At 36.2% G+C, this 23,518-nt stretch overlaps 1 protein-coding gene across 2 annotated transcripts in view; it reads left to right on the top strand.

Moving 5' to 3' along the window:
• LOC127869256 (uncharacterized) overlaps positions 1-23,203 on the top strand; it is a 28,722-nt gene extending 5,519 nt beyond the window's left edge. Inside the window, exons 3-10 of one of the 2 annotated variants that reach the window (XM_052411641.1) lie at positions 875-1,243; positions 2,748-3,131; positions 3,370-3,489; positions 3,739-3,782; positions 11,888-11,979; positions 12,130-12,166; positions 14,425-14,607; positions 17,843-23,203. In XM_052411641.1, the coding sequence (XP_052267601.1) occupies positions 875-1,243; positions 2,748-3,131; positions 3,370-3,489; positions 3,739-3,782; positions 11,888-11,979; positions 12,130-12,166; positions 14,425-14,607; positions 17,843-17,863 (1,250 nt within the window). In that variant the 3' untranslated portion in view covers positions 17,864-23,203. Of the gene's footprint in view, positions 1-874; positions 1,244-2,747; positions 3,132-3,369; positions 3,490-3,738; positions 3,783-11,887; positions 11,980-12,129; positions 12,167-14,421; positions 14,608-17,842 lie in introns of both variants that reach the window. The other variant, XM_052411640.1, reaches the window with a different exon arrangement.
• The last annotated feature ends 315 nt before the right edge of the window (positions 23,204-23,518 follow it).

The raw sequence follows: 23,518 nt of genomic DNA, 5'->3' as shown, positions 1-23,518 counted from the left end.
TGTCTGTCTGACTGCCTGCCTTCCCTGTCTGTCTGTCTGTCCGTCTGTCTGTCTGTCTGTCTGGCTGGCTGGCTGGCTGGCTGTCTGGCTGTCTGGCTGTCTGTCTGTCTGTCTGTCTGTCTGTCTGTCTGTCTGTCTGTCTGTCTGTCTGTCTGTCTGTCAATCTGTCTGTCTGTCTGGCTGTTTGTTTGTCTGTTTGTCTGTCTCTTCGTTTCCAATCAGTAACTCGTCAAAGAATTGACCGATTGGCTTGATACTTCACATGTGCATTTGGTTTGGACAGTAGATGATCCCTATAGAAATAGGGATCACTAGGTCTACGGTCAAGGTATCTGTCACAATAAGTGTGAAAATCTTTTCCAATCATTAACTCGTCTACGAAGCGACCGATTTGCTTGAAACTTCACACGTGCATTTGCCTTGGATAGTAGATGACCCCTATTGAAATTGGGGTCACAAGGTAAACCGTCACGGCAAATGTCGCAATAAGTATGAAAATCAATTCACATCAATAACTCGTCAACGAATTGATCGATTTACTTGATACTTTCCATATGCATTGGTCTTGGACAGTAAATGACCCCAATTGAAATTATCAGAGGTGTCAAGGCTACTGTCACCATAAGTGTCAAAATCGTTTCAGATTAATAACCCGTCAACGAATTTACCGATTGGCTTGATACTTTGCATGTGCATTTGCCTTGGGAGAGCAGATGAACCTAATTGAAATTGGGGTCACTATTTCACAGGTCAAGGTCAATTTGACATTAAGTGTAAAATGTTCAATGATGGATGTCAAGGCCCTGTTGGGTGATGGGGACATCTGTTTTCTACAGCTGAGCTCTTCGTTTTATTTTAAGCCAATTTGTTTCAGTATTAGGAATCATGCCTAAATTAACCCTGATGGACTCAACGAAGGAAACATCAATACAATGTTCCTCGGACAAAGATTTCACGTTCAGACTTCATAACAACATGCTGCACACGTCTATAACAATTGCAGAATGTGATTTCGCGAAGAAATCATGTTTAATGTTGACCAAGACTCATAAAGACAAATACAACGTTTCTTACACTGGACGTGGTGGCATCCTGATAATAAGAGTCCTCGACAAAGAAACCATCGGAACATATCAATGCCATGAAACATTTGATCCAAACAATACTGTCAGCACAAATATTTCACCATCGGACTTCATATCGACAAATGAAAACTGTTCAGAGAACTTAGTAGAAGTTTCTGGTACGTATATTGTTATTCAGCTCCTTTAGTGTTTAAAGTAATTACTATACCTCTTTAACAAAGTAAAGTGTGTCAACTCAAATCATCATTGCATCGCAATAGATGTCTTTCCGACTGTCTGTCAGTAGACACAAATTGCTCCAAATGGGTTCTGCTAGACTTTTCACGTTCGGACTTGCAGGTATTGTTTATTGTGGTCATGATGAAACATTACACAAGTTATGCCATTTTTTTCACGACAATCAACCACATAACGAATATTCAAAAGCATTTTATTTTTCTACACTTTTTAACCAGGTTTTCCAAAGGAAAAAATGGTTATTAGATTGGCGAATGCGGGCGGGCTGGCTGGCTGGCTGGCGGGCTGGCGGGCGGGCGAAACAAGCTTGTCCGGGCCATAACTATGTCGTTCATTGTCAGATTTTAAAATCATTTGGCACATTTGTTCACCATCATTGGACGGTGTGTCGCGCGAAATAATAACGTCGATATCTCCAAGGTCAAGGTCACACTTTGAGTTCAAAGGTCAAAAATGGCCATAAATGAGCTTGTCCTGGCCATAACTATGTCATTCATTGTGAGATTTTAAAATCATTTGGCACATTTGTTCACCATCATGGGACGGTGTGTCGCACGAAAGAATCACGTCAATATCTCCAATGTCAAGGTCGCCACGACTAAAAATAGATTTTTTTAAAAACAAACTTACAAAGGGGGTTAATTTTGTTTGTTCATTTCAAAAGTTCAGTTTGAGTTTTCTCCCTTTATCAGATTTTTTTTTCAGAATGAAAACCTGGTTTTGTGACAATTTTGTCCCTTGTTTAACTTGCACTCATAAAACGTCCATGCTTTTTTCGTTAAAATAAGTATGAATTTGGGCATGTGCGACCTTTAGCATCCTCGTACATTAAAATACGATAGTTCGTCTCGTTTTTTCACACTGACACTCAATGATTATCAGTATTTGCATTAGCAACATAACTGTTCATTCGCAACAAGGTACACTTGTGTTATATTTGTTATGTTCTATTGAATTGTTATCTTCTATACTTTGTCTCAAATTATGTCTCTGGGCAACAAGACCCAGAGGTTGAACATTGTGTGTTACATCGCATTATGGTATTCAGATTTCGGTATTATTTTGTTCCAATCATTCCCCTTATATGGAACTGGCAGCTACCGCTGGGTCGCATGACTTACCGTTATTTAGACGTTTACGTTAAAATATATTTCTTAAACGGCGAGGTAGTATTTGTTATATGTAATTGTCTAGTGGTTCTTTAAAACCATACATGTGTGGTTTAAACGGACTAGTGCTCCTTGTACCAACATTTTGCGAGGTCAGGGGCATTCATCGTCACTATTGTGACTGACTTATTGCACTAACTTGAACATGTCTTACTCCTGTATTTAAAATATTGGGTCATTAATTATCATAATTATAGTAATTTAGTCAGCACGTTGTTTTAATTCATGCATTAATTGTTTCTTTATGCAATTTCAGACGCTGGTGAAACGGACACGTTCGGACATATCGTGTTGGGCACATTGAAGAACGCGTCTATAGAATGTTCTTCAAATGTAGACCTCACATTCAGTTTCTTTAGCAATACATCACAAACGCCTGTAACACTAGCAGAATGCGACTTAGCGAAAAAAACATGCCGTATGATTACAACATCATCACAAAACAAGTACAGTCTGGTATACACGGGTTGTGGTGGAGTTTTGCATATAGAAAGTCAAGACAACGACACAATTGGAGATTATTCATGTTTCGAAACATTCAACCCTACCAACTTTATCAGCTTTGACATTAGTTTTCCCTACACAGATCTAGTGGTTGACACTACGTATAATGTTACTATATCGACCGAAAGTAATACCGGTAACTATAAGTGTATTTATGCTTTTGCTTTACGTTTAGTCTAGCACTTATACACATTTATCAATCTCTTTGTAAAAAATATATTGGGACTTTTAAAGACGGATTGCGAATAACAAATACTCCTTTATCATGAATGATACACACATTGTCCCACAAATCAACATATTTATCAAGCATATATCTGATTGGTTTTAGTGAATAACAATATAAGTACATTATTCTATATACCTTCTTTCAGAACGAGATCGGAAGGAAACTGGAATACAAAATAACATGATATTTGAAGGTCTTGTGGGTATTTGGGTCGGTTGTTGTTGCATATGCATAGTTTGCTTCTTAATACGTTATTGGAAGAAATGTAAGTTCCCCTTTCCTTTATATTTTGAGCATCAGTTTATGTTACACGGAAGCTAGAATTAAATTCACGGACAGTTTTAGATACGTTATATGTAGCGTTAAATGAAGAATGCGAGGGTGAAATTAAATATTTAAATAACAAAAAACATACGTTTCTTGAGTAAATAACTAACATTTATTTAAAAGGTATCATATTTGTTAGAGTGTTAGTTTATGTTTGAATTTGTATTTGTATTTATCAATATTTCAGTGAAATTATGCCATGCTGCAAATACAACCAAACAGGCACCAAAGGTAATACCTTGCATTAACTTGGTGTTAAAATGTGCAAGAGTTTACCTGCAGTGTTTAAGTGTCAGTCGTAAATAGTGACGTAGTATATTGACTGCAACATCGAAGTATTTGTTTTTTCTTGTGTGATCGCCTTTCCATCGTACGTCGTCTGTCGTGCTTCGTCAGTATTTATATTTCTAGCACTCTAGAGGCATCATTTATTGTTTAATCCTTCTGAAATCTGGTCAGAAAATTTGTTCTACTAATAGCTCAGCTGAGTATGAAAACTGTCAGGGGGCGGGTTAGTTTTCCTAATAAGGCTACAGTAAAACATTGTTAACGCTCTAGAAGTTGTATTGTCCATTCTTCATGAAACCTGGTCAGCATATCCGTTAAAATGATAACTCGTCTGATTTCGAAAAGGTTTCGGATCGTTGAAAACATGGCCGCTAGAGGGAGGGGCCGTTTTCTTTTTTTGGCTATAGTAAAACTTTGTTAACTCTCTTAAAGTCGAAATTTTGGTTCGAAACTTGGTCAAATCATTCGTCCTAATGGTATCTTTGCTGAGTTAGAAAATGGTTCCGGTTCCTGAGAAAACATGTCCGCATTGAAAACGATATTTTTGCTATGGTGACAATATAGTTTTAATATATTTATTTTTTAATGTTTAATTAACCGATCCTGTGTTGTGCATTTAAATAAATATATTTGTATGGCCATGTTTTGAGCATATTGTGATTATATTTTATTTAGATTTTTATGCGGCTGGGAACGCGATTTTAACTATTCTGGTCAAAAAATGACTTTTTCAGTTAAGCATATATTATGAAAGTGCTATATCGTAATAATCAAAATACTATATTTGTGCATCCAAATCCTAAAAATGACGAAGTTATGCCAATTTTTGTGTATCATGTCACAAACGCTGAATAGCGCTGTTTTGTATCAAATGACTTTTCAATGTAATGAATATCATTACATGTTATGCTGATTAGTTTGTGCTGTTACTAACTCCGTTGTTTGCGTATGTTGATGATATACTTGATTACAAAGAGTACAGAATTAATTGCAGTTTTATAAATAATTAAATACTCATGGTTACCTTTTTTCATATTTATTACCATTTTTAAGAATTTAAGACAACAACTAACAGTAAAATCACCAAAATAAGTTCTGGACGGTAACGGAACATGGTAAACATATTCATAATATTAATCAAGTACTGACAGTACTGGTGTGACGATGCTTTTGAAGAGGATAGATATAAAAGCATCAATTTAATTGTATCTACATCACCACAATTGTACATGTGGGTATGAACATTTTAGGTACGAAAAAAATGGGTACGAAACTTTTGTGTACAAAAATTATGCCAAAAATATTGGGTACGAAACAAAATTTGGTTAGGAAAAAAAAATTGGGTACGAAAAAAATGGGTACGAAAAAAAATGGGTACGAACAAAATTTGGGTACGAAAAAGAATTTGAGTACGAAAAAAAATTGGGTACGAAACAAACGACTTGAATACGTGAGTTCGCTCATGAACACATGGTAAGGTTAACTAAATCTCCGCGATATGACCTAATATGGTTTTAAAACAGAAAACAATATCAAACAAACGAATGAATTATCAAACATAGTGTGTGCACTGATGTGGCTCTGTAATTTCTGTTTGAAAAGTTTATTAAATTTGCAAAATGAGAGAGCACGCATAAGGGCGAGTTTCATAGATGTCGCACGGCTATTATGCGGTTTATATACCATACTCGCTATAACGTTTACAAATGGCAGGTTCGAAATAATTCGTTTTCTTGACACTCATGATCGCGTTAAACGTGAATTATACACGTTTTCATTCGCAATTTAATTACAGAAGTACGGCAAATGTCAAATACAATGAAACAACTTTGCATTTTCTGTGTTGTTTCATTGATCTATAAACATATAATGGATTGATTATAACTGATTTAAAATGAACGTTTTCAAAATATTGTTAAATCTTTTCCCCAGAATATGCTATCCTATTTATAGCTGAGCTACCTTTATCTTTATCAATGAAAATAAGCGAGGTATGCCGACAACAACTGATTTAGCATTCCCCGGGTACGGTAGAAAAAATCGAGCTATCTCAATCGGACTGGACTGGCTTGGTCTTTGACATAGCTCGCCATTGTGAAGATTTTTTTCATGGTATGATAAATTAGACGAGCCGCTTCGCAGCATCGTCAAAAATGATGTATGCACATTTTCTGGAAATAGGCGTGTATTCAGAAATTGAACATTTTGTATAGATTTTAACTTGATACAAAAAGAATAACCGCTCATGATCCAATTTGTGTTTTGCATCTATACTGCCATATATATATATATATATATATATATATATGTATAACAAAGTCTCTATAAGCCTTGTATTATTTAAACAAAAACGCTGTATTTATTTTATGCCGAAGCTTTCGACCTCACGGTCTTCATCAGCGGCCATTTTTTTATTTCAAGATGTTTTATTTATGAACGGATATGACGTCTTGCATATTTGGCGTCAACGTTGTTTTCGCGCCCTTTCATGACTGTTTATTCTTGCACGTTGATGCCATATGGTCGGTATGTTCTTAGTTTTGCTTTCCATAATTGCTCAATGGTCTTGCGATACTCGTCCGACCCGCTGAGTTTTTCAAGTCCCATTATTTGGAAATCATCGATGGAGTGTCCGTCTGTGTAGAAATGTTCAGCTACCGGGTTACTGTGTTGTGTGCGGATACGCGAAAGATTCAACAGATCTCGCTAGTATAGAGTTCCGCCGGTCTCTCCCACATACACGTACCTGCTACAGTGACTACAGTTGACCGCGTATACAACATTTGATGATTTGCAATCCACATTGTTTCTCACGCTGTACTTTTTGCCGCTGTGATCTGTGAAGTAGTCCGCCGTCATCATGCTTTTATACAGGAAACGCCGCTATACAGGAAACGATTCAACGTCTAAGAATTGTCTTATCGTCACTGAGAGATCGTCGGTCCAACCGGATGTAGTGACAAACTAGACAAACCTGTCTAAGAAGCATCTTACCGCCTCACAAAAAAGAGTTCTATCTAAGGGATTGAAATTTTTTCCAACAAGAAGAGTCGTTGACAAAGGCAAGTTGTTGACGGACCTCACTGCATGGGAAAGTCGCATGCATCTCCGAGAATATTTATTCTCTGAAGAAAAAGACGGACATCTTAATGAAGAGAAACCGTACAGGAAAAAGACGCCGTCAACATGGACTCCAAAAGCAGGCCGCGATAAATGGTTGGATGCGTATATCAAGGCTGTAAAGGATGACATCATTAAGGGTCTCAAAAGAAAGTTTAAGCTCAATATGTGAAAATCTGAAGAATACGCTCTGAAAGAACTTCTTAACGACGATGACATTGTCATTCGGCCTGCTGATAAAGGTTCTGGTTTAGCCCTAATGGATAGCACAGATTACATAAAAAAATAAAAGGTGAAATTTCCGATAGCGACACATATGCGGAAGTTTCCGACGACAAAACATAATCAGTGTAAAACAAGGTAAAAAAGGTGGTAGACAACCCGTTCAAAAGAGGTTCCATAGACAGTGATCTACAACAATTTATGACAGGGTACGATGGCACTTCCGGTAAGCTTCAAGGGAACCCGAAGTTACATAAGCCAGATATGACGTTACTCACCATTGTGACTGGTAGAAGCCACCCGACAGAGAAAATGGCGAAAATTGTTATGGACCAGCTGCGAAGCCATGCGACGTCACTTCTGTCATTTGTGAGAGACACTATGGACTTCTTAAACAAAATACAAAAAGTAAAACAACCTATTCCGGAAGGTACGCTTATATTCTGTTTAGATGTGAAGCCCTGTATATGAGTGTCCAGAGAGATGAGGCCCGTGCTGCGGCTATAAAGGCTTCAAACAGGCGAGCGGACCCGGAAATTACTACAGAGGACGTCATCGTGATGATGGACAGAGAAAACAACACCTTCTTCTTCAACGACGAGCACTTTATACAGACGGAAGGGACGGCAATTGGCTCAAGCCTCGGGCTGAACTATGCATCAACCTACATGGGTGCTTGTTAAGAGGAACTGTTTCGGCGGTCAGAAAAGCAACCGCTCGCCTACTTCCTGTTTGTGGATGATGTGTGGTGCTTATGGACGCATGATATCGAGGCACTTAAAACTTTCCACACACAAGGAAATGACATCAACCCTCGCAATAAACTCGAGCTCCGCTATTCTTCGGAAAAACTCGAGTTCCTGGACACGGAGACATCAAAACGGAACAGGCGCCTTCAAACCGACCTATATACTAAACCTACCGATAAACATCTGTACCTACAGAGGGATTCTTCGCACCCGGAGTCTAAAAAAAAGCGATACCATATGGTCTGAGTGTGCGTGCGAAAATATTTTTTTCAGAAGAGGTTGCCTACTGGAAGCACAGACAGGCGGTGAAAGAACAGCTCGTGAACCGTGGATATGACGGGGCGTTTGTGGAGACCGAATTGATGAAGGTCGACAATTAAAAGAGAGAGGACCTTCTACGCGAAAATACATGTACAAACTCGGAGCGTAATACGAGGATTCCGCTCGTGATTACGTTTTCGCGCGCACTACCCAACATCGGCCGTATCATCCGCAGATACCAACACATGCTGCACACGTCCGATCAAATGAAGGAAGTGTTCCCTGAGCCCCCGTTACTAGCTTCAGAAGGGATTGCAACCTGCAAGACATCCTAGTGCACAAAAACACAATAGGATGTTCTTCCAGGAGCCCAACATGAGCGGGCCCTGTGGGGCGCAGAGGTGCGCCATTTGCCCGTAAATGATGACGGCGGACTACTTCACAGATCACAGCGGCAAAAAGTGCAGCGTGCGAAACAATGTGGATTGCAAATCATCCAATGTTGTGTACGCGGTCAACTGTCGTCGCTGTCGCAGGTACGTGTATGTGGGAGAGACCGGCGGAACTCTGTACCAGCGACACCTGTTAAATCTGTCGCGTATTCGCACACTGAACAGTGATCCGATAGCTTAACATTTCTACACAGACGAACACTTCATCGATGATTTCCAAATAATGGGACTTGAAAAACTCAGCGGGTCGGACGAGTATCGCAAGACCATTAAGCAATTATAGAAGGCAAAACTAAGAACATACCGACCATATGGCATCAACGTGCAAGAATGAACAGTCATGAAAGGGCGCGAAAACAACGTTGACGCCAAATATGCAAGACGTCATATCCGTTCATAAATAAAACATCTTGAAATAAAAAAATGGCCGCTGATGAAGACCGTGAGGTCGAAAGCTTCGGCATAAATTAAATACAGCGTTTTTTTATATATATACAAAAACGCTGTATTTAATTTATACAAAAAATATAATTTTGTTTCATATGTTTTAAGGAATTGTATTGTGTATTTTGTTCAACGATTGATCAAATAAATGAGCCAACATTAATTAAGTTAACAATTGCTATGAAAAACAGTAAATTGTCAATTGCATATACATGATATTTGTTATCAACAATGTATTTATAGTCAATATATTATCAAACTAAGCATAAGCGTAGATAGAAAACAAAATTCACCCATTGTATTCGAGTGGGTTCAGAAATATGCGTTTAACTAAAACAAGATTAAAGCAATAAGCACTACATGTTTAATGCCACAGGTCACCATAGATTGAACCTATAATGAATATCACTATGAATGAGTTAATTATCATTTATCATAAGCTAGATTTAATGTATCTTACTTAGTTTGCAGAATAAACAAACATTTTCATTATATTCCATAATGATTTACATACTGTAACATGCTTACTATGTTTACTTATGGATTACAGAGTAATTAAAAAGATACGCATAGTTAATTTTATGTTATACAAATTCATGCATATCAATCAAAATGTATTTGTGTTATTCATTGAAAAAAAGCAATGACAACACTCCTTAAGCGCAAAATATATTTTCTCTTTTTATCATCCACATAATGTCCAACTGACTGTTAGATGTAAACTTGGTAAGTTGAGGTTGCACCAGAATTGGCAAAATTCATATTTGAAAATCTGCAATAATAACAAATATCGATGGCTGAACAGAAAACTGTTGTAATTCATATTAAATAAAGAAGGAGATACGACAGTTTTCCGTTCAGCCCTCGATATATAAATGGCTGATTCTTTATAAGCAACCTTCTACAAACACGTGAATATACCGGTACATCACACAATGGAGACCACCCACTTGTCCACAATTTATTGAAATTGCAATCAATATAATATGCAATCATTTTCTCTATTGATATTTTTCTTTTCAAACTTGATGTGTGTGAAAATAACACAACACATTATTAATCAATTTATATTTTATAGTATTCATAAATGTCTTAAAGTAAAACATTAATATAAAGTATAAGGCTTTTTAATTACTTGATCATACATGCATTTAAAACATGTATTTTAGAAAGTATGTTATTAATGCAATTAATTATTAATTATAATATTAATTGTCGCCACCATAGTATTGAAAACAAGAATTAACTAAGCTGGTTACATGCTTGCTTGTCATAAATGCTTCATAAAGATCGTAAACTGTTGTCCATCCTGTAACATATTACATTTTTCTTTTAATATGTAATTCTGTGTTTTAACAAAACATTCTCATCACTTTGCATATGATAATCATTTTTAAATTACAGGATGCTAAACACATATAAGATAAAACATGCAGGGTGTAAGTAATATGATGCCTGATATTAATGAGCACTTGTTTTGGTGTTTGCACTTTTCGGTTTTGCTCGATCTTTATTTTTAGCTGAAACACCTGACCGATAGGATGCAGCTTAGGAAAACAATTAATATATTTTCTATTTCATCATGATCACGACCATTAATATGGACATCCACAACTTAAAATTCTGACAAGAAAAGAAACATTAAAATTTATACTCATAAACATCATCAAATATAATAAATCACAATGCTGAAACTTTCATTGTGTTGTCACTGCGCATGGCAATGGTATTGCTTACATGCCATCGAGGGATTGCTTAGAAATTTGCAAAATAAATTTTATTTTACAACCCATTTCAATTTAGTGTGTCTGCTGTCAACTGATCAACTGTTAAAAAATCATCTTAAATTACATAAAGTGAAAATCAAAAGGAAAGAAGAATGCATGCGCAAAACATTCTCAACGAAATGTAATTACTGTCATAACAGGAAAGTTCAACAACAACATATCAAATTAGAAGTTTGTTACATTTTGACAACTTTCGCCCAGTTTCTGGTAAAACAGACACAGACATATCTTCTTAAATTTTGTCAGCCAAAACGACTCATACAAACACCGTGATTGTTTCACTAGATTTTTTGTACATTTAATTCCATCAATACAGACAAACTTGTATATTGTTTGAAAGAAAAACACTGAAAAACTTAAAAAAAAACTACCATAACACCTAGGAATTTATCGGAAATTTAGCAATTTAATGGTTTACGGATACTATTTAGGAAAAACGAATTACTCAATGCATACACGTTTTTGATACGATGCGACGAAATAAATTTGGAGATCTAGCCAAAAAAATTGTAAAAGCTCCTGTCGGAAAATTGGAAGTGTGTCCATATTATGTTAACTTACTGTTTACGGAAAAAAATATTTACAGTTTTACACACCATTTTATTACAAGCTTTATAGTTTAGGCATCAAATGTATGAAAGAAGTAAAAACAGTAAACATGTTCTTCTTCTAAGACAATAAAATAATATAAAGGTATGGTTAAATCGAACCATGAAACGTTTGCAGTTCGCAAGCAAAATATTTTCAAAGAACCTGTTGACTTTCTCTAGTCTTTGCGGGTTTATGTCTGGTATAATCAGACGGCGAACCATCAGTGACGTTAGTACTACAACCACACACACATAATTCATATATTTTAATAACCACTCAAAGTAGTGTGATACTGACTTCCTTGCTAATATTTTGTTGCATACCGTCGGTATATTCGAGCAGAACATATATATGTATCAGTGCAATATTACACATCATTTACGTTTTCTATTAAACAATGACTTATTTTCAATTGATTGCAGCAACGAACGGAATCAAAAAGAGCACTTATCTCTAAGGAAAGTGATACAGACCAGGAACAAACTGGCAAAGAAACGCATAAGCTGCTTCATAGGTGAGTTAATTAAATATGCATATTCTTGAGAATAACACTTTGAGTTTCTTTCATGAGTCAGTATTTCTTCATAATGGCATTGTTCATTATTTACCTGTTGCTATATGCGGGTATGCTAAATAACGCGCGATGTATGTTGTGCATTTTCAGTGTTGATTGCAAAAATGACGATGAAGAAAATCAATCGGTATGTGTATTATCTTTATTTTGTATAATGGATATTTTTCTATGCATAAAACACGGGCATCTTGTATTGTGTTTGTTTGCGTACGTTCAAGAAAGTATATTTTTTATAGTAATAAATTATATACGAGTCCCGTCCAGTGTCGAGGGGATATTGACAAAAAAAAGGTAAAGTATGGATGTTCATTTTCCCTATTTTTTTTGCAATATGCCCTGTGTTGCGTACTTACTGTATCTAGAACTGCTTTTGATCTTGAACCGAAGCCTATTAAAATACACACTATATTGTAATTTTCTCTATCAATGTCGGGTATATCCAAACTCTTAAGCTATTTGTTTGCGAAGTTATTTTTACAAACGCTTGTATCTGCATATAACTAATGCATTTTTTATGGAATCCATCTGGCTAAATGCATATGCGTAGCACATTGTTTGAAAAATTCATCCGTGCAGTTTGAGCAGGCTTATTAGGGACGAAATGTTAAGTTTGAATGTTTCCATTGCTGGTTAACTGGGTCTTAAAATAAAGAAAAAAAGAAACCACAGAGACAATATCTGGTGATAAATTCTTGTTCTTATTCACTTACTTTATACAAACTAAAACACATACTATTACCAGACAATTAATAAAACTACAATTTAATAAAGATTATATGGTTCAAAAGTCACCACATATAAAAGTGTTCGGGTTTTTTTCTAACCAACTATGCTGGAAGAAACCGTACGTGTTCTTTTTTATTTTTGAGACGCTTGCATGCGAAAGTAAATTTTTGATTTATTGATGTTTTTTATCGATTCATATGACCGTGACCGTTATTTTCTGCATTGCAGACCATTTTTATTCCTTTAAAGATGGAAAAATAAGTACTGAAAATGTGTTGCGGACGCTCCCTGAGATTCGTGAAATTGCAAGTGACTTGTTTTTAGCTCGACTATATATGAAATGTATATAGTGGAGCTATCCTACTCACCCCGGTGTCGGCGTCAGCGTGAGCGTGAGCGTTGGGATGTTAAAGTTTGCGTAACTCTTCAAATATTGTCTATGACCCTAGACATATTGCTTTTATATGTTGCATACTTCTTTACCAACATAACCCTAATCTATAAACAATCTATGTTAAAGTTTGCGTACCACCTCAAATATGTCCCTTGACTTATTGCTTTTATATTTTGCAAACTTCTTTACCGACATGACCCCAATCTATATATCTATAAACATGAGCAGACACTGTATCAAGCATTTTGTAAGAATTATGTCCCTTTTCTACTTAGAATATGCATATTATTGATAAATCTATGTTTAAGTTTGCGTACCACCTCAAATATTTTCTATGTCCCTTGACATATTGCTTTTATACTTTGCATCCTTTTTTAACCAACTATGATAAGTGGACTGTGCAGGCAAATGACTGTCATTTTGACAGAATTATGATCCCTTTTATACTAAGACAATTTAAAATTTGGTAAAGTTTTGTGTTTTGGTCCATTTAACTCCAAAAGTATCATAGCTATAGCTTTGAGACTTGGAACACTCGCTAACTATCATAAGGGGACTGTACAGGACAAGTTAAATAACTCTGGTAGGCATTTGGACGGAATTATGACCCTTTTATACTAAGACAATTTAAAATTTGGTAAAGTTTTGTGTTTTGGTCCATTTAACTCCAAAAGTGTCATAGCTATAGCTTTGAGACTTGGAACACTCGCGGAAGTGGAAGCGCTCTAAAGATCTGCCCCAAAGACACCAAGTACTGGCTCTACCGATGCCGATGACTCCTTAAATAGTCAAATTGCTTCCGTGCCCTTCAATTTATGGGAAGAAGAAAAAGATATTGAGTTCATTTTGTTATGTCAGACTACATTCATGACTTACACATGAATTGTCAGTTTCGTTACGGTCCATTGTTTTTCGCGAAGTTAATTGCCTTGGACTTTTTTTACAAAACGCTTTAAGATATTGAGCTTTTGTTTGGTATGTGACTCTGCCTACATGACCTTTTTCCGGTCCATTAATGTTTACGGGATTCGAAAGTTTCCGTTTGCAGGATTTTTTATGGCTGATTTTTAGTATTTGTTTGTACCTACATTACTTACAGATACAGTGTGAGTTTCGTCCGAAGTAACAAAACAGTATCATCTGTAAAAACCCTGCCGGGAAACACAAATACCAAATACCGCAAGCAACCAAGTCATTTATTTTCAATAACATATTTGTATTTCTAGAAAGAACAGGATACAGGTTTTTATTTTATGTTCCAGCAGGAAGAAGGTCCATTTCAGACAAACACTGCTGAAATCGAACAGCCCATTGATAAACTCGCAGTAAATTATAAAAAGGTTATACATGAACACACTGACTTACAACACAAGGGGATTGGTCTAGACGCTAAAAGCGGGCATGCGGTGTATATAAGAGACAAGGAAAAGACCAACCATCCTTTGAAGGTATGGCTTAATCTTAACAAATTGTGATTGTAATATTTAGACACATCGTACAGAGGAAGCTTCTATTAAGCATTCTATAACCATCAATTGTCATCCATTAAGGGGATATTCCATTTTTGAATGCTCGCATCGACGTTGTTTTGTACGTACACAATGTAATAATTTATTTCCGCTTAAGTGCAATCTCAACATTATGACTATCAACTTAATCATTATATCAAGGGTATGATGCTGTTGTAGAAATATACCAACTGAGGTTTACTTGGGGTTCATTTATTTTCCATTTCCATGATATTTCAATCTTACATCGTAAATGGTTCATATCAATACATGAAATTTCGTGTATAAATCGTTTAAACCACCACCAACAATGTTTCCCAGCCTTTAACACGTGTATGTTTCTGTTTGAGTTGTTCAATGTTTATGATAAAAGCACGTGATTGTGTCTTAACCAGTAAACTCATCAAGGAATACAGTAAGTATGAACTCATCCGTCTCAATGTGAGATTATTTATGCGAGTTTTATATAATGCTCATGCCACACACATTAATGAACTCTTAACATATGTGCGTTCCTGCTCTTGAAAAAGTGCAAAACGTAGCTAGTGCATTTATTATAACTTAATAGTAAGTGTTTTGAAAGTAAACAAAACGTGCATTAAATGATATATTAGTGTGTGTGCAGTTTAATTGTAGTGACATGTGATTACTCAGTTTTATGCACACGTGTAACTTGTTACAAATCTACCAATTCTACTAAACTCGTCTCTCTTTTAACACATGTTAATACGAGTTGTTAAGATATTGAACCATCATGTGCCCATTTAATTTCTTATTCTATTTTCTGTTTATGTTTCGTTATCCTAACCATGTATTAATTGCGTAATTTCGTACGTTTGGTTCATATTGTAACGGTTATTTAAGACATTGATCTCTTTTATTATAACGATCTTGCGATAAGTTATGAATACTTATGAAATATTATAAAACTGGTATATAACTCAGTATATGCTTTCTTATCACGCAGATGTCCATCCGAAAACGATGACGTCTCTGAATAGTAATTATTTTAAATTTCACATACACATTTGATAGGAGAACAGTGTACGTTTTAGTGTACTATAGCTACTGCGGGAAGGCTAATTAAGGAAGAATACTATAGAATTAGGCATGTCTCATTTTACTTTCATGTGCAATTCTCTTTGATATGTTCGCCTTAAATTATTGTTTTAGGTGCGCTCACGGATATTCTCTTGATCCTCACCTCAGGTGGTAAAGCGCATTACTCACGGCCGTTAATCACGCGCGCCACCTCTTTTTGAGATGCATTTATAAATGAGCCAATGCAACTTCCGAGGTGGCGCTCAGGCCCGGATGGTTTGAAATTTAACGGATAATTATACAGGGTGATAAGGTTAATATGTTTTTCAACACATTTTGCAATATTTGTAAAATCTCGGCCAATGTAGTGCGATTCAGCGATTATGAATTCATGTAAAAATGTACAAAAACATACAATCACAGCCCATTTGGAAACGTGAGGACCTTTATAAGTTGTGGCATGGTAGAATTCGTAAAAACAAATCGATGTCTTTTGCCTGTGTGAAGAGTAAATCCCTGCCAATTAAATCGCTCATTACATAAAACAATTGCTTTGAAACTGTACAAGTTAATGCGAGCACAAAAACATCTGCTTCTAGCCGATCTAATAGATAAATTTGCATTTTTCAAAAAGAGATGGAGCCAATGCCAAGGAGGTGGCGCTCAGATTTGGAGGTGGCGCCAATGCACATGTATAGCTATTTTAAAGTGAAATAGTGTATGTTACGGTTTATATTATGTTTACAGGACTTACATTATTTTTTGTAAGTTGACTACTTCAGCACATTTGCGTCGCGTGCGTTTTTAATTAGAAAAAAGTAGTTTTCTAACAATGTATTGATGGATTTAAACGTTCGTCTTTGTAGGATAACAACACTTAACATGCATTATACAAAAAATGTTAACGGAAAAAGACCGAGATATCTTCATTTTTTTTGGAGTTGATAGTAGAAAAAAACAAACCAACATAAATGAGCCTAATTAATATTCGTTGACCTTGGCCTTTTAGTAAATTAAGCATTTGGATTAACGGCCACAAACCATAGTTTCATGAAGAAGTGTTATCTTGTACTTATTTCGTGAATTATCATACTGAATACAAATATTGATGTCGATGAATTATGTTTATAATGTTGAACATTAAGTTATTGGTTTGATTGAGTATTACAAATTTTTGTTATACATCGTACAATATGTTTTATTTATGTTGGTGATTTCTTTATTGAGTTGATCACTTGTATATTTAAAAAAAAATACATCTTATTTATAATAGATTGTGTTTATATCCTGTAAAGATTTGGGCCATCGTTTGTACCTTGAAAAAATAATTAAATATAACAAATAACATTATCTATCAAATCTACGTCATGTGATAATGTCATTGTGATACGACTGTTAATTGATATATCCTGCATTGGCGCCACCTCCTATCATTAGCGCCACCTCCAAGGCATTGGCTCCATCTCTTTTGGAAAAATGCAAAATTATCTACTACGTCGGCAAGAAGCAAATATTGTTGTGCCTGCAGTATCTAAAGTATGTTGTACGCGATCGTTTGATGCCGTTAGCGATTGAATTGGAAAGACATTTTCTCGTCACAAAGGAAAAACTAATCGAAATGCTTTTTTAAACTCCAACATGCCACAACTTATAAAGGTTCTCACGTTTTAAAATGGGCTGAGAATGTACGTCTCTGTACATTTTTTGATGAATCAATCTTCGCTGAATCGCACTACATTGCCCGATTTTAAAAACAATGCGAATTATGTTGACAAAACATGTACAATCTAATCACCATGTAAAATTGTCCATGAAATTTCAAAACATCCGGGCTTGAGCGCCACCTCGGAAGTTGCATTGGCTCGTTTATTAATGCATCGCAAAAAAGAGGTAGCGCGCGTGATTAACGGCCGTGATTACTGGTGAATGCAATATAAACATATTTCGATTGTTTTTAGGTCATATCATTATTTTTTCATTCATTATCGAGAAAAGGCGTATACATCGCATGTTTTTATTAGAAAGAAAGAAGATCTATTGGATTGTTATATATGGAACTTATCAGATAGTATTGTATTCCTTATTTCCTGTAAATAGCTTAAGCACATCGTTATCAATTGTATTATATTTTCAGACTTTTACCGACGTTTGGTGAAACATTATAAGAACACCTGTAGCAATGTGCCTCTTTCAACCTTGGATCCGAGCTTTGATAAGGATATAGAAGACATATACGTAAAGCAACACATATACGAAATAGATATTAAGAAAGATGGGACGTCCATGAATAAGAAACGAGTAATAGCCTACAAGAACATATTTTATAAAGATGGTATTTCAAATAAACGTATATACGTACAAGGCGAACCCGGCTGCGGAAAGTCTATGTTTGCAATTAAGTTAGTTCATGATTGGGTCAACGTTAACCAGCCTTCATCGAATGAAAATCCAGCGTTTGACGACTTGTTAACAATTCAACAATTCAAGTTCCTTTTTTTCATCCGATTGAGAGAAGTAAAAGGACAGGAGTATTTAATTCAGATGATTAAAACACAGCTTATTGATAAAATGTTTACCGAAGACGATCGCGAGGGTGGGTACAAACATTTTCTTCGTATAATAAATAGTAAAAAGTTCCTTGTAGTTCAAGACGGTCTTGATGAATGGGAGGGTCGGAATGAAGTTGAACCCTCGATGGCGGGATTTCAATATGACAAGTGTACGGTACTTACAACAACTCGACCATGGAAACTGGCTGATGAACGTTTCAATAATATTAAAATTGACACTCTGATAGAGGTTGAGGGGTTAGGCGATACATAAACATTAAGTGAAATGATAATAAGGTGCATACCTGATGTGAACAATAAGCTTTAAAAAAAAACGGTAAATGCATTGCATACATTCATACAGACATTTAACCTGATATCACTAGCACCCATGTTGTACACAGTTGTTATATGCACGTGGATTATCTCAATAGAAAATGAGAAACAATTCAAAGCATTGTCATGTGTGTTATATACAAGGCTCTGCTTGAACACTTTTGTGAAAAGGCTAACAATACAAGTGGGCATTTTGAAGATCCACACGTTACCTTCAGCCAAACATGAATTACCTAAATAAGCTATCTGAAACTGCTTGCAAATTGCTGTTCTCTAGAAACAAGGAAACTTATATTGCCTTTTGTGACGAATCAATGTTGGACTATTTGAATTGGAAAGAGTTAACAGTTCGCAAGCAGTTCGCTCTCATGACAGGAATCTTGACAATCAGCAAATGTTACAGTGGAACTGATACTTCGACCACTTATATTAAAAAATGTCTGCAGGAATTTCTAACTGCATATCATATCGCATGCAATCCACATCTCATCGATTACGTCCTCTGCGGCTTTCTTAGGAGCCATCATGGTGCGAGTATTTGCGTATTACAAGTATTTAAGTTTCTGTGCGATCTAAACATCTCGTCAGCGAACAAGCTATCAGTTTTGTTGAATGAACGAATTGTTCACAAAGAAGAGTTGTATTTAGGTTTACTAGGACACACGAACCATCAAGACAGCATTGTCTCTGGTTATAGAGAGGCTGTCTTAAATGGATATACTAATGTATCTTTTCTACTCAGTCACGTTCTTATCAATGATACAATATAAGTGAATTTTCCAGCATATGGGATAGAATCTCACCACACGTCAAGTCATTACGTATATCAGTAGGCGTGCACTGTGATGTGCCTTTTACATCGATTGCAGATTCATGTGTGCAGTCAGCATGGCATATAAATTTTTACTTGTTATTGTGTAACACGCTGAAACAATAAGCACTCCATGGAGGCTTGCTAGCATCAAAAGGTAAAATATATTATCATCGGTCTTATATTTTTCAGCACTGAAATGTTCTTCCAGCAGCTGTTCTCACCTTAGAAATTAACGATTCTTAGTTGTGGTTTGTGGTATTTCTGAACATTGGTTACTTCATAACAGTGTACATTTTCTTGAATCTGCTTTTAAAAATTATAGATATATTGTCAAGTGTGATAATGACCAATTATTGCCAGCAAACGGAAAATTGGTAAAGGGGGGGTAGCCCTACTTTGGCGACATGAACTCAATGACAGAGTTTCGCCCCTTGAAATTGATGATGATAGGATTATTGGATTACAGTTACAAATCTCACCAAGCAATTATGTATTTATTTTTCAAGTGTATCTGCAATGTATCAATCATTCTAATGTGTTATACAGAGATTACGTGCAGAAATCGTATGAACTTTGGTTTGCCTATTGTGAGTTAGGGATGGTAATTCTTATGGGTGATTTTAATTGTTCTGTACTTGATGACAAACCTAGAAGTTTGCTTCTTAGGCAGTTCTTTTCAGACTCGCAGAATATAACTGTAAACTGTTTGCCAGCTTGTAATGGTATGAAGTCTACATTTGTATCATATGATGGTGTATATAAATCAGTGATTAACTATATTTGTTTATCTAGTGACTGTATTGATCTCGTTTCGCATTGTGAAATTTTAGATGATGATTGTCTTAGTGTATCTAGACATAGACCTGTCACAGTAAGCATAAACTTTCCTGTGTCAGACGGTTAATTTAACATCAGTGAAGAATCTTTTAAACGTATTAGCTGGAAAAAAGCCACGGATGCACACATTAGTGACTATGTTGGAAATGTTACAAACTCTTTGAATCAATGTACATATGTGTGCGATAGTAAAGAAAGTATTGACTCAACATATACTATGTTATGTGACGTGCTGACAGGAGCGGCAGGAACTTGCATCGGTAATAGACAATTTCAGTCTCATTTAAAGCCGTACTGGGATAGTGGTTTACGTGAATACCATAAACAGATGCGTTATTATAGGTCCCAGTGGTGTCGTGCTGGACGTCCGAGGAACGAAACTAACACAGAGTATATGTCCTATAAGACGGCAAAAAGGGACTTCCGGCGAGCCCATAGAAAGGCAGCAAATGGGCACATGATGCAGCTGAACCGGGAAATTGACGAATCTGCAGAAATGAATACAAATGATTTCTAGAAACAGGTCAACACACGTCGTATGGCCTATAACTGTAATAAGTCCACATCTGGTATCAAGTTCGGTGAAATTGTACATCGTTACCAGAAAGCGATTACGGAACAATGGGGGTTTTATTTTGAAAGACTATATTCGCCATCTATCTCTGAACATTTTGATGACAAATGGCGTCATCATGTGTCACCAAACGTTGGGAAACTGCGTGAGACATTGATACCTGACAGCAACGCCACAGTAATGCCCGAAGACATTGAGAGGTGTATACGTTCTTGTCCAAATGGAAAGGCTCCTGGATATGATAGTATAACATACGAGCATCTGAAGCCTGTAGCGAGTGCTATTTTGCCATTATTAGCTAATTTCTTCACTGCAATTGTACATTCATGACATTCTTAAGCGTGGTGTTATAATTAAGCTACATAAAGGAGGATCGAAACCAAAGGACAATCCGGATAGCTACAGAGCTATAACCCTTACCTCTATTGTGTTAAAGCTCTTTGAATCTGTGCTTTTACAACGATGTAGTACAATTATGATGGCCGACATTAGCATTCAACAGGGTGGTTTCCAGGAGGGCCTTGGCTGTCTGATGACGTCATTCATGTTACGTGAAAGTGTCTATTTTGCACGTGAACATGGATCAAAGCTATACGTGTGCTACCTGGATGGGAGACAAGCGTTCGATAAAGTGTGGCATGACGGCCTCTTTTACAATCTCCAAACAAAAATAGACGACACTTCACTGCCCGCATTCATGGAATTATACGCGAACATGACTAGTTGTGTCAAAAATCGTGGCCTTACATCGAAATGGTTCCCTGTTTGTCATGGAACTCGCCAAGGCGGGAAAAGTTCACCGAACTGCTATCTAGTATATATAAATGGACTTATCAATGCTCTTGAACATTCTGGTCTAGGTTTTTGTATGTACGGAATGAATATGAACAGTCCTACAGTAGCAGACGACATGATTCTAATTGCATTTTCAAAGCACGCACTTTATGGCATGATGAAAATATGCTATGACTATTCGTGTAAATGGCGCTTTGAATATAATCCATCAAAATGTGCAGTTATAGTATTCAACGAACAGCGATTCAGTCGACCTGAACGTACTTGGACACTCGGGCGTGAAACTATACAGGAAGCAGAAACGTACACACATCTTGGACTGAAATGTGACCGTAACATGTCGAGCGGTGCACTGATGTGTGATGCTTCGTCGAAGATGAGAGGTACTCTCAATTCTATCCTTCATTGTGGATTTAATCCTGCTGAACTTAATCCTATAATACTTCGTAAAATATATGTTAATGTGGTCTTGCCCAAAGCTTTATATGGCTCGCTGCTATGGTGCAACTATTCTAATGGTGACATAAATCAACTTGAAATATCCCATAGAAGATGTGTTAAACAAATTCTTAGCGTCGGTAGGTACACAAACACCGATGTTGCATTGTCATTCTTAAACATTGAATCCATCCGCGGAAGAACTGATAGACTTTAAGAAGCTTGAGTTTTTCGGGCAACTGTGCCGGCTTCCAGTTGGATTCTTGGCCAAGAAAGTGTTCATACATAGACTAACATGATATTGCTTAGGGTGCATTAATATGCCAGGGCTGATTCCTGACATCTACAGACTATTACAAAAGTACAGTTTGATGCCTACCCTAGAAACATATCTGGAAAGTGGTGTATTCCCCGGAAAGATGGCATGGAAACGTACAATCAAAAACAGTGTTAGAATTACAAACAGACAAAGACGCTCAGACATTGCAAATAAAATTACATGTCGCGAGGATTTGAAGCTATTTGAAGCTGATAGACCGCTTACCGCCATCGTCATTTCTAATACTTCACCGTCACTCTCTGTGAACCACAAGTCAACGAAGATCCTAAGTATGGCGATGTCGAGGCAATTTGCAAGTAAATGTGCAATCTGTTACAAGTTCACCGACAGTATTGTGAATCATACTCTCTGGTTTTGTGAAAAAACAGAATCCAAAAGGAATAAGCTTATTGTTGAACTGTACAGGGTGATCGGGCACTGCAAATTTATGCAATTTATGGCTCTTCCCGTATTGACAATGAGTAGACATCTAGTGCGTCTTGCATTAACAGTAACTGAAGATGGCCTTTTTAGCAATTTCGTTTTACTAAAATTCATATGTGATCTGTTTTAACTTGTTTATATTATATTCGCTCAAGTCGACTATAATGTTTCTTTGTAATAACTTACAGGAAGATATTGTCAGTATATTATGGATAACCTAACGTTAACTTGAATTTTCGTTTTCGTTTAAGGTAAAGTAAATTAAGTTATCGATAATAGCTAAATAGTGTGGTTATTGAATACTTTATAAGTTTATATGTTTACAAATATTACACCAACTTTCGCTTTCGACTTTGGTATGTGATATTATAAATAAATGTATAACAACAGCTGAAATGATATCATTAAGAATTGTGTGTTTGTGTGCGTGGGGGGGGGGGGTGGGTGTGTGTGTGCGTGCGTGTGTGTGTATTATATATTGTGCGCATGCGTGAACATGGCGAGATAAAAATTTATCGGAGTCGAAATACATCTAAAAAATTGAAAGTTCATGGAATTAAACGTGTGTTTATGAATGAAATGTGTTTTTAGTGAACAACTGCGTGATTATTTATGACCAGGAAACGCAAACCTTCCAAAGATTCTCCGAATAACGGTCAATCAAGTTCAAAACCAAACACGAACAAACGGAACAAAACAAAAAA

This window comes from Dreissena polymorpha, chromosome 2 (assembly GCF_020536995.1).
Source record: "Dreissena polymorpha isolate Duluth1 chromosome 2, UMN_Dpol_1.0, whole genome shotgun sequence".
In the NCBI taxonomy this organism is placed as follows: domain Eukaryota; kingdom Metazoa; phylum Mollusca; class Bivalvia; order Myida; family Dreissenidae; genus Dreissena; species Dreissena polymorpha.
This window is presented reverse-complemented; position numbering and strand designations above follow the sequence as displayed.